A 17509-nucleotide genomic window follows, 5' to 3' on the forward strand; every position below is an offset into this window, starting at 1 on the left:
TAAAATGGAATTTCATTGTGATTTTAATTCACATTTTCTTGGTGATTAGTGATGTTGAGCACTTTTTATGTTCTTGTTGTCATTTATATATTTTCTTTTGTGACGTGTCTCTTCAGGTGTTTGTACATTAAAAAAATTTAGGTTGTTTGTGTTTTGATTATTGATTTTCAGAAGTTCTTATAAATTCTGGATATAATTCTTTATCATACATATGTATCCCAGATATTTTCTTTCAGTATCTCACTTGCCTTTTCATTTTTTAGTGTTTATTTTGATGATCACAAATTTTAAAATTTTGGTGAAGTTCAACTTGTAAATCTTTTTCTCTTTTGAGTACTTTTATGTGGTAAACAATCTTTCTATACCCCAAGATTCTGAAGATAATATATCATTTCTTCTAGAGATTTTATAGTTTTAACTTTTTTGTCTAGGTCTGTGATCCATCTCAAATTAATTTTTGTGTGTGATGTTAAATGGAGGCAGAGGTTCATTTTCTGTCTGCATTTGTTGTTCCCACACCATTTATTCAAGACGTTACTTTTCCTGGTTTAGTATCCCTAGTCCCTTTGAGAAAAAACAACTGACTGTATATGGGAACTGCAGGTTTGTTGCATCCCTACAGTTTTGCCTTTTCCAGAATGTTATATAAATTTTCTTTATTTACTTATGTATTGGCTGTGCTGGGTCTTTGTTGCTGCCCAGGCTTTTTCTCTAGTTGCAGAGAGTGAGGGCTTGTGTCTAGCTGTGGATGTGGGCTTCTCATTGCAGTGGCTTCTCTTGTTGCAGAGCGCTGGCTCTAGGGCCCGTGGGCTTCGGTGGTCTTGTCACGAGAGCTCAGTAGTTGTGGTTCCTGAGGCCTGGAGCACAAGCTCGGTGGTTGTGGGGTACGGGGTAGTTGCTCTGTGGCATGTGGAAACTTCCCAGACCAGGGATTGAACCTGAGTCTCCTACTTTGGCAGGTGGATTCTTATCCACTGACCTATCAGGGAAGCCTCAGTATGTTATATAAGTGAAATCATACAGTAGGTAGCATTTTAGGTCTTTCTTCACTCAACAAAATATGTTTGGAAATTATTCACATTATTGGTTTATCGGTAGCTCACTCCTTTTTACTGCTGAGTAATATTCCATTGTATGGATGTAGAATTGTTTATCTAGATACTTGCTGATGGGCCTTTGGGTTGTTTTAGTTTTTTACAATTATGATTAAAGATACTTTTACATTCATGGGTAGGTTTTTGTGGCTCATTCAGTTCAGTTCAGTCACTCAGTTGTGTTTGACTCTTTGCAACCCTGTGGACTTCAGCATGCCAGGCTTCCATGTTCATCACCAACTCCTGGAGCCTACTCAAACTCATGTACATAGAGTCAGTGATGCCATCCAACCATCTCATCCTCTGTCGCCCCCTTCTCCTCCCACCTTCAATCTTTCCCAGCATCAGGGTCTTTTCAAATGAATTGGTTCTTCACATCAGCTGGTCAGAGTATTGGAGTTTCAGCTTCAGCATTAGTCCTTTCAGTGAATATTCAGGATTGATTTCCTTAAGGATTGACAGGTTGGATCTCCTTGCAGTCCAAGGGACTCTCAAGAGTCTTCTCCAACACCACAGTTCAAAAGCATCAATTCTTTGGTGTTCAGCTTTCTTTATAGTCCAACTCTCACATCCATACATGACCACTGGAAAAACCATAGCCTTGACTAGATGGACCTTTATTGGTAAAGTAATGTCTCTGCTTTTTAATATGCTGTCTAGGTTGGTCATAGCTTTTCCTCCAAGGAGCAAGTGTCTTTTAATTTCATGGCTATAGTCACCATCTGCAGTGATTTTGGAGCCCCCAAAATAAAGTTTGTCACTGTTTCCATTGTTTCCCCATCTGTTTGCCATGAAGTGATGGGACCAGATGCCATGATCTTAGTTTTCTGAATGTTAAGTTTTAAGCCAACTTTTTCAGTTTTCTGAATGTTGAGTTTTAAGCCAACTTTTTCACTCTCCTCTTTCACTTTCATCAAGAGGCTCTTTAGTTCTTCTTTGCTTTCTGCCATAAGGGTGGTATCGTCTGTGTATCTGAGGTTATTGGTATTTTTCCTGGCAATCTTGATTCCAGCTTGTGCTTCATCTAGCCCGGCACTTCACATGATGTACTCTGCATATAAGTTAATTTTTTTTTTTTTGAGTGAATACTTAGGAGTTTCTGATTTCTGTTATTCTGGTAAGTATGTATTTAACTTTATAAGAAACTATCAAATTGTTTTCCCAAGTGATTATCATTTTGCCTTCTCACTAGGCTTGTAAGAAAGTTCTAATTGCTCTGCATCTGTGCCAGCATGTGGCTTCATCATTTTTTTCTTTTTCTCTTTAGCTATTCTAATAGGTGTATAGTGCTATGTCATTATGGTTTTAATTTAGACTTTCCCTAGTGAATCATAATGTTGAGTATTTTTCATATGCTTATTTGCCATCTGTATATTTTCTTTGGTGAATTATCTATTCATATCTTTTGCCTACTTTGTAATTATGTTGCTTATTTTCTTCTTGCTGAATTTCAAACATTGTTTATATATTCTGGATACAAGTTGTTTGTTAGATATGTGATTTGCAAGTATTCTCTCCAAGTCTCTTAAAGGACTTTTGCAGAACAAGTGTTTTAAATTTATAAAGTTCAATTTGATCCATTTTTCTTTTATGGCCTGGGCTTTTAGTGTTGTATCTGAGAACTCTTTTCCCTAGTGCAAGATCACCAGGATTTCTTCTTGCTTTTTTTCTAGATTTTGTATAGTTTCAGGTTTTACATATAGGTCTGTGATCCATTTTGAGTTAATTTTTGTAAAGCTGTGAGGCTTGGGTTGATTTTTTTTTTTTTTCTGCATGTAGATGTCCATGTTCTAGCACTATTTCTTTAAAGACTATCCCTTTTCTATTGAATTGCCTTTGCACCTGTGTCAGAAATCAGTTGGTTGCATTTGTCTAAGTCTGTTTTTTAGACTTTCTCATCTATTCCATTTATTTATATGTCTGTTCTTTTTTCAGTACCACACTGGTATGATTTTTGTGTTTTTTGGCTAGTCTTGAAATCAGGTGATGTGAACCTTCCAATTTTCTTCATTTCCTATCACTTTTAAAAAATGGGATAAATTTGACATGCAATGTGGTATAAATTTAACATATACATCATGTTACTTCTTATATTAATGTACTGTGATATGGTTGCCATTGTAATATTTATTACATTATATGCTTACAATACCATATTATTGTCTATGTTCAGTGAACATATATGACATCTAATCAGATGGTAAAGAATCTGCCTGCAATGTGGAGATCTGGGTTTGATCCCTGAGTCAGGAAGATCTCCTGGAGAAATGACTGGCTACTTGCCTGGAGAATTCCACGAACAGAGGAGCCTGGCCGGCTGCACAGAGTTGGACATGAATGAGTGACAGCACACAGCATGATCCTATTACTTTTTCCTTAGTTGTTTCTGGTTTATTTTCTGTAGGTCTTTTCCTTCTCTTGTGTTTCCTGCCTAGAGAAGTTCCTTTAGCATTTGTTATAAAGCTGGTTTGGTAGTGCTGAATTCTCTTAATCTTTACTGGTCTGGAAAGCTTTTGATTTCTCCATCAAATCTGAAGGAGAGTCTTGCTGGTTAGAGTATTCTTGGTTGTAGGTTTTTCCCTTTCATCACTTTAAATATATTATGCCATTCCATTCTGGCTTGTAGAGTTTCTGTTGAGAAATCAGCTGGTAGTCTGATGGCAGTTCTCTTGTACATTGTTGTTTTTTTTACATGTTTGATTTCTTTAGATTCCGCATATAAGTGATGTCGTTCTCTTGTCTATCTTATCTTGCTTAACATAGTATATTCAAGATTCATTCATGTTGTCACCAATGGCAGGATATATTCATTTCTCATGGGTGAAGAATATTACCTTCTGTGTGTAAGTCTTTTTTACCCATTCATTTGTTGATGGGCTTTTTGATTGTTTCCATATTTTGGCTATTGTGAATAGTGCTACACTAAACACGGGAGTGCATGTATCTCACTGAGTTACTGTTTTCATTTCCTTGGGTATATTCTGAGAAGCAGAATTCCTGGATGGTAGGTCTAGTTTTAATTTCTTGAGGTACCTTCATATTGTTTTCCCTAGTGGTTGCACTAATTTACATTCTTTCCAGCAGTGTTTAAGGGTTTCTTTTCTGCCACGCCCTCACTGTCACCTGCTGTCTCTTGATAGCCATCTTAACAGGTATGAGGTGATATTTTGTTGTGGTTTTTACTTGTATTTCCCTGATGAATAGTGATATTGAGCATCTTCTCATGTGTCTGTTGACCATTTTGATGTCCTATTTGGAAAAATGTCTATTTAGTTCTTCTGGCCATTTAAAAATATTTTTTTAGGTTATTAAATTGTATTAATTCTTTATGTATTTTGAATATTAACCCCTCATCTGATATATGATTTGGAAAATTTTCTTCCAGTCTGTTGGCATTTATCTCATTTTGTTAATTGTTTATTTTGCAGTGCAGGAGCTTTTGAGTTTGATATAGTCCCATTTGTTGATTTTTATTTGTATTGCTTGTGCTTTTGATGTCATATCCAAAAAATCATTCCCAAGACAAATATCTTTGGGCTTCATCTCTATGTTTTCTTCAGGAGTTTTATGGTATTAGGTCTTATGTTTAAGACTTAGATCTATTTTGAGTTAATTTTTGTGAGTGGTATGAGAAAAGGGTCTAGTTTCATTATTCTGTACACGTTTCTCCAATTTTTCCAGCACCATTTGCTGAATAGACTGTCCTTTCCTCATTAGTTTTATTGGTTCCTTTGTTGAATAGTAGTTGACCATATAGGGTGGGATTTGATTCTGGACTATCTATTCTGTACCATTGGTCTAGATGTCTGTTTTAGTGCCAATGCCATATTGTTTTTATCACTATGGCTTGCTGATGCAATGATCTTACCTGTAGGAAATCCCAAAGAGAATCAAAAACTATTGTAATTAAGTAATTACATGTAATTGATATAATTAATTGTAGTTGATGATTTTAGTAAAGTGGCAGGTTACAAAATCAACTTATATTAACCTGTGACATTCCTTTACACTAATGAAGAAGGCTTGGAAAAATAAAACGATCCCATTCACAGTAGCATCAGAAACAATAAAATATTTAGGAATAAATTAACTGGAAAAGTAAAATATCTGGACAATAAAAATGACAAGAAAGAAACAGAGGATACAAACAAAGAGAGATATCCCTTGTTCGTGGATCAGAAGAATTAATATTGTTAAAATGACAGTACTACCCAAAATGATCTACAGGTTCAGTTCAATCGCCATCAAAATACCAAAGGGGAAGAAAAAAAAAAACAAAGGAATTCTTCATAGAAATAAGAGAAATGAGCCTAAAATGTGTGTGAAACCACAAAAAGACCCCTAACAGTCAAAGCAATCCTGAGAGAAAAGAACAAAATTCTTGATTTCAAACTATCCTATCAGTGTTTTGAACTCACTTCCTTTATAAATCTGCAGGAAGGCATAGCAATTCATTTTCTCAAGTAAAGGAATCAGCATCACAAATGCTAATGTTTTAGGAGCAGCTCTCACTGAAGACTTTTTTCCTGAAGAATGTATAACATGTGGCTTTGATCCCTGAATATGCAAATTGAAAGTGTCATTTTCATTATTTCTGAATGTACATTAATATTATATATTGGCATTTATCTGTATTATTTATGTACAGTATTTGAATTTTCATAAAATATAATTGGATACACAGCAGCATTTAATTTGGGTTTATATTTGGTAACTAATATTATATTGCATATTACAGTATCTGTAAATTTCATTTTGGGGTGTTTTCCTGTGATTAATTCCATATCTCTGCTTTTTTCCCCAAGTTGCAATACAGATAAAGATATTTTCATTGTATATTATTTAAACTTCAAAAATTATGTTAATAAGGACACGAGAGGGAAAAATCCACAGTTTTGCATAGGATTATGGGTTGTAGAGAATGTTGTGTGTCAGGAGAACCTAGCCATTAATAGATACCATCTGCTAGAAAATAAATGACTTATCCATAGAGTCTCTTTTTAGTGTTTGGTTATTGTAAAGAAGTGGTTAGTAAAAGGTAGTTAAATAAAAAACAATTTTTGGATATGAATAGCTTTTATTAGAAAAAATGCGGATTAATTTGTAAGACATTTGGACGTTTAAGCTTTAAAGCAGATAGTGGGAATGCTATTAGGTAATGAAATTAGAGTAGGAAGATTGTTTTTTAGCATGTGTTTGCATACGTGCTAAGTTGCTTCCACCTGCAATGTGAAGGACTTGGGTTCGATCCCTGGATTGGGAAGATCCCCTGGAGAAGGGAATGGCTGCCCACTCCAGTATTCTTGCCTGGAGAATTCCATGGAGAATTCCATGGCGGGCTACAGTCCATATGGTCACAAAGAGTCAGACAAGACTGAGTGACTTTCACTTTCTTAAGTTGCTTCAGTCGTGTCCGACTCTGCGACCTTATGGACTGTAGCCCACTAGGCTCCTCTGTCCGTGGAATTTTCCAGGCTAGAATACTAGAGTGGGTTGCTGTGCCCTTCCTGACCCAGGGGTTGAACCTGTGTCTCTTATGTCTCCTGCGTTAGCAAGAGGGTTCTTAGTGCCACCTGGGAAGCCCTCGCATGTTTTTAGCATTAGTTAAAATGTGCTAGCTACATGGTTGGGTAATTTGTGATTTAAATAACTTTGGAGCCATCATATAAATATATCTCAAACATCTTTGCCTACTGAAGCATCAGGACTGAGTGCCATGGTACATTGCCTTACTGACTTTGCTTTTGTAATTTTATTATTTATATTCTTGTTTCTTTTCTATCTGAAAAGATGAAATTACTGGAACAAGAACTTTCTCTCTAAAACTAAAGATTTTTCACTGTCAGTTCTAAGTATGGTTAACCCTTGATATGTTTATTTTAAACACTTCTAGTTTATGTGACAGTTTAGTGAAGTCCCCTTCTCCAGAGGATCTTCCCAACCCAGGGATGGAACCCAGGTCTTCCGCATTGCCAGTGGATTCTTTACCAGCTGAGCCACAAGGGAAATCCAAGAGTACTGGAGTGGGTAGCCTATTCCTTCTCCAGTGGATCTTCCTGACCCAGGAATTGAACCAGGGTCTTCTGCATTGCAGGCTGATTCTTTACCAACTGAGCTATCAGGGAAACCCTTAGTAAAGTCAAGTGAGTTTAAATTGAAGAACAAAAATCAAAGAAATTCATGTTCATCATAATATATTGCAGTTTATTTCTCTTCCATCACATTATTAAGAATATATTTGGCTAGAAATAAGTTAGTCATAAACGTGTTGTTAGATGTTAAATTTTTTTACTTTTAAATTGAATTCCAAAAATATTCAGAGATAAAAGTGCAGCTTGTTTATATTGTTGATGATGATAGGGAGACATTATTCACAAGGAGTTAGACACAGTTCGGTACACACTATGTTATGATTGGGCACATCTAATGAAATACACGAAAGTTCTCTGACTACTTTTCAAATAATTGTTTTAGAAGTTTTTTTCTATTAATAATAATGCTATCAACTGAATTTTTATAATGCTTGATCCAGTTTCTAACTCTTTTTTCATACCTTTGCTTGCTTCTTCTTACATGATCCTCATAATAAACATGTAAGATAAGTTGCTTAAATATCATTTCTATTTTACAAATGTGAAAAGTAAGATTCAGAGAATTGCTCATTTGTGTAGTGAGGAAGTTGTAGGGTCAGAATTAGAATGGAAATAGACATGACATGTGTAGCACCTTGCTTGGCATTTAGAAACTACAAAGTAAACGTTATGTGCTGTTTGAATTGGAGAAGGCAATGGCACCCCACTCCAGTGTTCTTGCCTGGAAGATCCCATGGACAAAGGAGTCTGGTAGGCGGCAGTCCATGGGGTCGCTAAGAGTCGGACACGACTGAGCGACTTCACTTTCACTTTTCACTTTCATGCCCTGGAGAAGGAAATGGCAACCCACTCCAGTGTTCTTGCCTGGAGAATCCCAGGGACAGGGGAGCCTGGTGGGCTGCCGTCTATGGGGTCACACAGAGTCGGACTCAAATGAAGCGACTTAGTGGCAGCAGCAGCAGCAGCAGCAGCTGTTTGAATATATTATCATCATCCGTATCAGTGAGTCTTTTTTTGCATCATGCTAAACACTTTGTTTTAGGAACATGCTATTTTCGTGTATGAAGTAATAGCTGAAAACAAGTCTAGTGACAACTCAGTTTCATATTTCCTGAACTCACTTTTCCAAGTGAATCTTGTTTATTTAGTAATTAAACATGATAATGTATGAAAAAGCTAACCAGTGCCACAGTGTTAATCAAAGATGATAGTTCTCGGTTTCATTTTTCTCAGACTTCTTTTTTCTGAGAGGCTGAAATTTTAGCATACTGTGTTGCAAAATTACTACCATAGGTAAGAATAGCAAAATAACTTTACATAATGTAATTATTAATTAAATAAATGTTATACATAAGATTTATGTAACATTTTCATGCTGTGATCCTAACAGAGGTGTAATACTTATTTTGTCAAAAAGTGTCAAATTTAGTTGGAGAGGCACTGTAGAAACATGTGAAAAATTAAATAATAGAAGGTTTATCATGAGGTTGTATGTAATTATTTGCCAAAAGAATGCTATCAACTCAGAAGGGAAGGTGGTCAAAGTTTGAAGACTTCATAGAGAAGTCTAGAACCACCTGGGCCTTCAGGATCTGAAAGTCCGTAAGGAAGGGAGACATGAGACAGATCTGATCTTAGAGATCATGCTCACTTTCTAGCAGTCTGAGGTAACATCTTTTAACAGTGACTAAATCAAGCATCTTGCCTGTACTGACAGTTTATTTTCAGTCAAATGGTGAAGAGAACTCTTTTCTTTTGAGGGCTTGACTTATCTCTTTGGATAGTTTTATAATTTTATAAATTTATAATTTTATAGTTTTATAATTTGTATTGCCTTAGAAACTAGAGAGTACACACAGGCATGTACTGTTTTTGACACCTATTATTTTTGACATGCTAAACTTCCAAATGAAATTAAAAGATGCTTGCTCCTTGGAAGAAAAGCTATGACCAACCTAGACAGCATATTAAAAGGCAGAGACATTACTTTGCCAACAAAGGTCTGTCTAGTCAAAGCTGTGGTTTTTCCAGTAGTCATGTATGGATGTGAAATGCTGGATGATTTCACTATAAAGAAAGCTGAGCACCGAAGAATTGATGCTTTTGAACTGTGGTGTTGGTGAATACTCTTGAGAGTCTCTTGGACTGCAAGGAGACCAACCAATCCACCCTAAAGTAGATCAATCCTGAATATTCATTGGAAGGACTGATGCTAAAGCTGAAACTCCAATACTTTGGGCACCTGATGCAAAGAATTGACTCATTTGAAAAGACTCTGATGCTGGGAAAGATTGAAGGCAGGAGGAGAAGGGGAGGACGGAGGATAAGATGGTTGGATGGCATCACTGACTCAATGGACATGAGCCTGAGTAAACTCCAGGTGTTGGTGATGGACAGGGAGGCCTGGCGTGCTGCAGTCCATGGGGTCGCAAAGAGTCAGACAGGACTGAGAGATCGAACTGAACTGAACTGAAACTTCCAAAATGAAAATAGTGTTTTTAAGGTAAGTAAATAACTATTATGGTATTTCAGTATATATATGGAAGACCAGATAATGAAATTTCTGGGTTGTGTGGTAACTTTGTATTTAACTTTTTGAAGAACTGCCAGACTTTTTCAAAAGTCTGTGCACACCATCTCAACATTTCCACTGACAAGGTATTGAAGACTCCAGTTTCTCCACAAAATGTGCTTTATTTTTTAACAGAGAAACATTTACATTGTAGGAAAAACAGGCAGATTTGTGTTTATTATTTTAAGATACTGCCATTGTATAAAAAAATAGGTAACATAAAAATAAAACCTTTTATTATTATTAAAAAATTAAAATTTATTTATTTATTATTTTTTTTGTATCCAAAACGTGTTTATTGGGATGGTTTCCCGTTCATCTTGATACAGGGTGCTTTTAGTGCTGCTTCCGTCTGGAAGAGCATCCTTCTGTAAGCCTTGCTTTTCCTCCTGCAGGCTGGCAGAGGACAGTAGAACAGCCAGCACACAAAACTGCTGTCTGTGCATGGCTAAAGACGGTGGTGATTTTACAGCATCCTGGGCATTTTGCATCCGTGAAATAGGAATTGGGGCTCTGCACCAGGAGCTTCTTCTTGTGTTTCCTCTTCTCCTCTTTTGGAGAGGGACGAAGAAGATCCTTTGTGAGAGCCATGTTCTCGTGAGGAGGTCGTCACTGTGGGAAAGGGTATTTTTTTTTTTAAGGAAGTCACTACATTTTAGTTCTTGATGTTATGGATTTAAGAACATATTGGTCGCAACATGTAACTTCTCACATGGATTAGACATCAAGAGACCAGTTTATGTATATAAACTTAAACACTGAAAATGAATACATTTGCTATTATGGAACTTACAACAAATACAAACTTGTTAACAACTTTCCAGAAGGCACAAAAGACAGTATTAATAAAGAGTGGTCTTTTGCATCATTTTCAAAAATTCTTCCTTGTTTATTTCTCCATCACCATCATGATCAGCCTCATCAAGCATTTCCTGAAGTTCATCATCTGTTAAATTTTCCCCTAGCTCCTTAGCAACCCTCTTGATATTGTTCAGTGATATACTTCCTGTATCATCATCATCAAATAATTTGAAAGCCTTCAGTATTTCTTCTTTTTCATCCTTTTCACTCATTTTTACACTCATTATGGCAAAAAATTCTTCAAAACTAATGGTGCCAATTCCTTCTTTGTCAGTTTCAGCTATCATCTTTTTAATTTCTTCTTTCTTTGGCTCAAATCCTAAGGCCCGCATTGCAATCATGTCTCCAACCGGCGCCCCTGGCCGGGACCTCCCAGCTTTACCTGCCAGCCGAGATACCCAACAGTAGCTCACCGCCCGAGGGAAAGGGTATTTTTAAAAAAATATTTATTTATTTGGCTGTGCCAGGTCTTAGTTGCTGCATGTGGGATCTAGTTCCCTGACCAGGGATCGAACCCGGGCCCCTGCATTGGGAGCGTGGAGTCACAGCCAGGGGACCACCAGGGAAGTCCCAGAATAAAACCTTTTAAAATGAAGTCCTTTGATGTCTGTTTGTCACTGATTGTGCAGTTTGCAATTTGTCTTTTTGCCAACATAAAGAATGAGAACTCAGTAAGCGAAAGTGATAAAAAAAAAAAAAGTTTTACTCCACAGGGAAGTGTCTGATTGCTGGCCCAGGGTCTCAAAGTTCATGGGTTGCTGAAAGCCAATAAGATGTCCCTTAAAGCTTCTGTATTTCAGGAAGTAAGTGCATGATTCATTAAGGGAAGAAGCTGTCCTGTCCCCTTCATTTTCAGTGCACTTTGAATTTATCAGAGTCATGGAAAACTAGTGAAATTAGATAGTATTTTTGGCATGTCAAAAAAATCTGTGTAGAAGATATAAAGTTTATAATAAATTGCAGGTTGTTAAACTTTTTAAAGATATTTTGAGGGGGAATTTGTGAATATTATTTTTGAAATTAACACACCACGGAGCAGGTTATCTCAGTACTAGAAATGCTTTTGTTCTATTTGAAGGTGATGTTCCTTATGTTTGTTTGAAAAATATTAGCCTTTAATCTTCTTTGGTAAAGAATACCAATTTTCTTTTTTAAGGCATATTTGCTCTCATAGTAATTTCCAGCCTTACCCTCAAACAAGCTTTGTTATTCAAGAAGAATTCATGGTAAATAATGCAATACCTCTGAAGGTCCCTCTGGAATATCAGAATTAATTTAAAACAAAATTTTGACATGTTGATAAGGTCCAAATTATATTTAGAAATTATATCTTTTTTGGATTATTTTTTTCTTTGCTTTATATTTGTAAAGTTTTTATTCACTGGCTATTTATTCAGTGCTTATTATGTGTAAAGTGCTGGGCTAAGCACCAGGGAACATTTTATAAAGGATTATTTAATTTGTTTAATACTTATTAAATACTTGAAGGGTATAAAGCATTGTGACAGGCACCAGAATAAATAATCCCTGGCCTTTAGGAACTAAAACTCTATTGTATTTGAGGGAGAGTAGATAAACACACATGAAACAAGTAAGTAGGAGTGTAGGAGTTTAAGTGCCTAGTAGTTTAATTACGTTCAGAGAAGGTCAAGGTCAACATGAGTAAGACTGATAGTAATAGGTGTCATGGAATAGATAGCCCCTGAAGTGGGTTCAGGATATAGTTAGAACTTGAATAGCATTAGGGAAGTCAGAAAGCACCTGTGGTGCTAGAGACCATGGATAAATTATGAAAGGTCATAGTAAGGTTCATGTCTGGATAGCAGAAGAGCAGCCCATATCCTTTTTCGTTCCAGTTGAGGATTCTGGGAGATGGTGATGTCTTTACAGAAGGCATGTGGAGGTGTTGTGACTTGAGGAGGAGACCTTGGTTCAGTAAAGATAGAGTTCCAGCAATAGGATTGGATTGACCCAATTCGACATGGAACTAGGTTTGAAGTTTGGGGGTAAATAGTTACTGCTGATGATCGTTAGAATTAAGGTGGAGATGAATGAGGATGTATTTTGTAGATAAGCCCTGTTGTGCTTGCTGATGGTTTTGATTTGGGCATGGAGAGGATAAGGTGAAAGAAGAAGGAATTAAGACTGATTACAAAGTTTTTGACTTGAAAAGTTGGGCGGATGTTGGTTCAATTTACTGATATAAAGAGGACTATTATAAACATGTTTTAGGGCTTCCCAGGGCTTCCTGGAGTGTAAAGTCAAGTAGGACTTAGGAAGTATTACTATAAACAAAGCTAGTGGAGGTGATGGAATTTCAGCTGAGCTATTTTAAATCCTAAAAGATAATGCTGTTAAAATGATGTACTCAGTGTGCCAGCAAATTTGGAAAACTCAGCAGTGGCCACATGACTGCAAAAGGTCAATTTTCATTCTAGTCTCAAAGAAGGGCAGTGCCAAAGAATGTTCAAACTACTGAACTGCTGCTGCTGCTGCTAAGTTGCTTCAGTCGTGTCCGACTCTGTGCGACCCCATAGAGGGCAGCCCACCAGGCTCCCCCGTCCCTGGGATTCTCCAGGCAAGAACACTGGAGTGGGTTGCCATTTCCTTCTCCAATGCATGAAAGTGAAAAGTGAAAGTGAAGTCGCTCAGTCGTGTCTGACTCTTCACGACCCCATGGACTGCAGCCTACCAGGCTCTTCCGTCCATGGGATTTTCCAGGCAAGAGTACAGAAGTGGGGTGCCATTGCCTTCTCCTAAACTACTGTACAGTTGCACACATTTCAGATGCTAACAAGGTCATGATCAAAATCCTTCAAGCTAGTTTTCAGCAGTACATGAGCTGAGAACTTCTACAAGCTGGATTTAGAAAAGGAAGAGGAACGACATCAAATTGCCAACATCTGTTGGATCATAGAAAAAGCAAGGGAATTCCAGAAAAACATATACTTCTGCTTCACTGACTACGCTGCAGCCTTTGTGTGGATCACAACAAACCAGAAAATTCTTAAAGCGATAGGAATACCAGACCACCTTTCCTGTCTCCCGAGAAACCTCTATGCAGGTCAAAAAGCAACAGTTAGAACCAGATATGGAACAACAGACTGGTTCAAAATTGGGAAAGGAATACTTAAGGTTGTAAATTGTCACCCTGCTTATTTACTATGCGGAGTTCATCATGCAAAATGCCAGGCTGGATGAATCACAAGCTAGAGCCAAGGTTGCTGGGACAAGTATCAATAACCTCAGATATGCAGATGACACCACACTAATGACAGAAAGTGAAGAGGAACTAAAGAGCCTCTTGATGAAGGTGAAAGAAAGAGAGTGGAAAAGCTGGCTTAAAACTCAACATCCAAAAAAATAAGAAAATGGCATCCAGTTCCATCACTTAATGACAAATAGATGGGAAAAAAATGGAAACAGTGACAGACTTTCTTTTCTTGGGCTCCAAAATCACTGTGGACAGTGACTGCAACCTTGAAATTAAAAGATGCTTGCTCCATGAGAGAAAAGCTATGACAAACCTAGACAGTGTATTAAAAAGCAGAGACATCACTTTGTGACAAAGGTGCATATAGTCAAAGCTATGTTTTTTTTTAGTAGTCATGTGTGGATATGAGCATGCATGCATGCTAAGCTGCTTCAGTAGTGTCCAACTCTTTGTGCACCTGTGGACAGTAGGCTGCCAGGCTCCTCTGTCCATGGGATTTTCCAGGCAAGAATAGTGGAGTGGATTGCCATTTCCTACACCAGGGTATTTTTCCAAGCCAGGGATTGAACCTGATTTTCTTACATTTCCTGCATTGGCAGGTGGGTTCTTTACCACTGTCGCCACCTGGGAGTTGGACCATAAAGAAGGCTGAGCTCCAAAGAATTGATGCTTTCAAATTGTGGTGCTTGAGAGGACTCTTGAGAGTCCCTTGAACTTCAAGGAGATCCAACCAGTCCATCCTAAAGGAAATCAGTCCTTAATATTCATTGGAAGGACTGATGTTGAAGCTGAAACTCCAATATTTTGGCCAGCTGATGTGAAGAGCTGACTCATTGGAAAAGACCCTGATGCTGGGAAAGACTGAGGGCAGGGAGAATGGGGCAACAGAGGATGAGATGGTTGGATGCCATTACCGACTCAGTGGACATAAGTTTGAGCAAACTCTGGGATATAGTGAGGGACAGGGAAGTCTGGCTTGCTGTGGGCTGGCAAAGAGTTGGATATGACTGAGTGACAACAAAATAACAGAGGGCTTCCCAGATGGTGCAGTTGTGTAGAATTTGCCTGCAGTGCAGGAGACATAGGCGGCTTGTGTTTGATCCTGGGTCAGGAAGGGCCCTTGGAGGGGGAAATGGCAGCCCATTCTGGAATTCAGAGGAGGCTGGCAGACTGTAGTCCACAGGGCTTCAAAGAGTCGGACAGGACTTAGCGACTGAGAACTCGCACACACGCATGGGGCTTCCCAGCTAGCTTAGTGGTGAAGCACCTGCCTACCAATGCAGGAGATGCGAATTTGACCCCGGGTCAGGAAGATCCCCTGGAGGAGGAAATGGCAACCCACTCCAGTGTTCTTGTCTGGGAAATCTCATGGATAGAGAAGTCTGGCGGGCTACAACCCATGGCGTCAGAGTTGGACACGACTTAGCAACTGAACATTATAAGCAGATTTAATAGGAAAAACAGCAGTACTTGAGATGGTTATGAGGTATCTAAGGGAAGAGGCCTATTGCAGGGGTCCCCAAATCCCGGGCCATGGACCAACTGCGCAGCAGGAGGTGAGGAGCAGGTTGGTAAGTGAGCAAAGCTTCATTGGCTGCTCCTCATCACTCCCCATTGCTTGTATCACTGACTGAACTGTCTCTGCACCTGCCCCTGCTCCTGCTGTCCATGGAAAAATGGTCTTCCATGAAACCAGTGCCTGATGCCAAAAAGGTTGGGGACCGCTGGCCTAATGGGCAGCCAGATCTGTAATTATGGATTTCAGTAGAGCTACCAGGAATGAGGGGATATAATTGTCAAAAAAGAATCAAAACTCTTAGTATTTATTAGCATTAATATTAGTGTGGTTTTCTTAATCTAACATTGTCAGTAAGAACTTTAAAAATTTAAGGACTTCATTTCATTATTTTAAAATCCTTAATTCAAATATCTCACTTTGCTAACTCTAGTTATTTAGTTCAATATTGTCCTTGTTGATTGTTTCGATAGCCATTAATATTTGTTATCTTGATTATAATTACTCAAACCAAGAATGACTTAGGACAACATATGGCAATTAAACAGCCTTTAGAGATTGTTTTCTTACTTACATGTAGACTCTACATGTATTCTTTTGATAATTTCTTCTTTTAAAAAATTGAGGCAGCTTATTTATAACATTATTTAAGTTTCACATGTACATTTTGATGCAACTTCTGAATACACTATAGCATGCCCACCTCCACAAGTCTGGTTTCCATGTAGCACCATACAGCTGATCCCTTTTTAACCATCTTGTCCTCCCCAGAACCTTTCCCTCTGGTAATCACCACTCTGTATCTATATTTGCTTTGGCTTGGTTTTTTTTTTTCATTTTTTTGTTCTTGTTTGTGTTTTATATTCCACATGAGTGAAATCATACGGTATTTGTCTTTCTCTGTCAGACTTACTTCATTTGCATAATAACTTCAAGGTCCATCCCTGTTGTTGAAATGACTAGTTTTCATCTTTTTTTTTATGGTTTAATAGTATTGCACTGTGTGTATATACCACATCTTCTTTATCTGTTCATCTGTTAACGGGCACTTATGTTGTTTCCATGTATTGACTCTCATATGTAGTGCTGCGATAAACATAGGGATGAACATATGTATGGTCAGGCCATTCAAGATGGCTGTTCTCTTGCTCTTGGTACATCCCCTGTTTGACCAGTCCCTGCTTCACTCACGTGAATATCCAGTTCTCTTAATTATCAGGCTTAATTAGCTCCTGGAAACTGATGAGCCCACCTGATGTCAATTCCCTCTATAAATGGTGGCCTCCTCCTCCCCTGAGTAGCAAAGACTGTTCCCAGGTCCTGCCCAGCATCTGCCACACATGGTGGGGTGTCACTCCAGGACCCTTTGTTTAAGATCCCTCTGTCCAATAAATCAAGGGTCCCTAACTCCCGAGCTGCAGACTGGTACCCGCTGGTCAGATGAGCAGCAGCATTTAGATTAGAAATAAAGTGCAGAAACCCAACTCTCGGTCCGTGGAAAAATGGCCTTCCGTGAAACTGGTCTGTGGTGCCAAAAAGGTTGGGGACTGCTGCAACAAACCACTGATGTGTCTGCCACTGTCTCCAGGCTCTTTTTTTGGTGTTGAGGCTGGGCAACTTTAAGACTTGCAGTGTGCAATGCAACAATATATCTTTTCAAGTTACTTTTTTCATATTTTGATTTATATGGAAAAGTAGAATAGCTGGATCATATGGTAGTTATATACTTATTTTTTGAGTAATTTCTATACTGTTTTCTGTAGTGACTGCGTCAGTTTACATTCTTACCAATAGCACGTGAATTCCCTTTTCCTCCACATCTTCACCAATACTTATTTGTTGTCTTTTTGATAATAGCCATTCTAATGGGCATGAGATTGAGACCAAGGGTAGTCATCAGTTAGCTCCATTAAACTGTAAATTGCTTAATAAATAATTAACTGTACTCTGCCTTCATTGATCAAGCTTCCTTTAAATTGTCCTGTAAGCATCATGTAGCCTAAAAGATGTTTGCCTGAGTTGGTTTTTCAGGAACTTGGAGTCAGCTGTGTCCAGTTAGAGTCTGAGCTGGTTAGGACTGGCGGGATTACCATCCCTCCAAATAGGATGACCTCTTGACGTCAGAAGAGCAAAAACTCCACCCTCAGAACGTGCGTCCCG

At 38.1% G+C, this 17509-nt stretch overlaps 2 protein-coding genes across 9 annotated transcripts in view; one reads left to right on the forward strand and one right to left on the reverse strand.

The window, feature by feature from the left end:
• CCDC171 (coiled-coil domain containing 171) overlaps positions 1-17509 on the forward strand; it is a 327536-nt gene that overhangs the window by 119245 nt on the left and 190782 nt on the right. The gene's annotated exons all lie outside the window — the stretch shown is intronic.
• LOC110140973 (small ribosomal subunit protein eS27-like) lies at positions 10037-10602 on the reverse strand. Its single transcript, XM_070480169.1, has one exon. It carries the CDS (start codon positions 10347-10349, stop codon positions 10095-10097), a length of 255 nt encoding a protein of 84 aa, XP_070336270.1. The 5' UTR covers positions 10350-10602; the 3' UTR covers positions 10037-10094.

This window comes from Odocoileus virginianus, chromosome 18 (genome assembly GCF_023699985.2).
Source record: "Odocoileus virginianus isolate 20LAN1187 ecotype Illinois chromosome 18, Ovbor_1.2, whole genome shotgun sequence".
Lineage (NCBI taxonomy): Eukaryota > Metazoa > Chordata > Mammalia > Artiodactyla > Cervidae > Odocoileus > Odocoileus virginianus.

Coding starts and splice junctions, on each gene's coding strand:
- LOC110140973 (XM_070480169.1), bottom strand. CDS start 10,349: ATGGCTCTCACAAAGGATCTTCTTCGTCCCTCTCCAAAAGAGGAGAAG.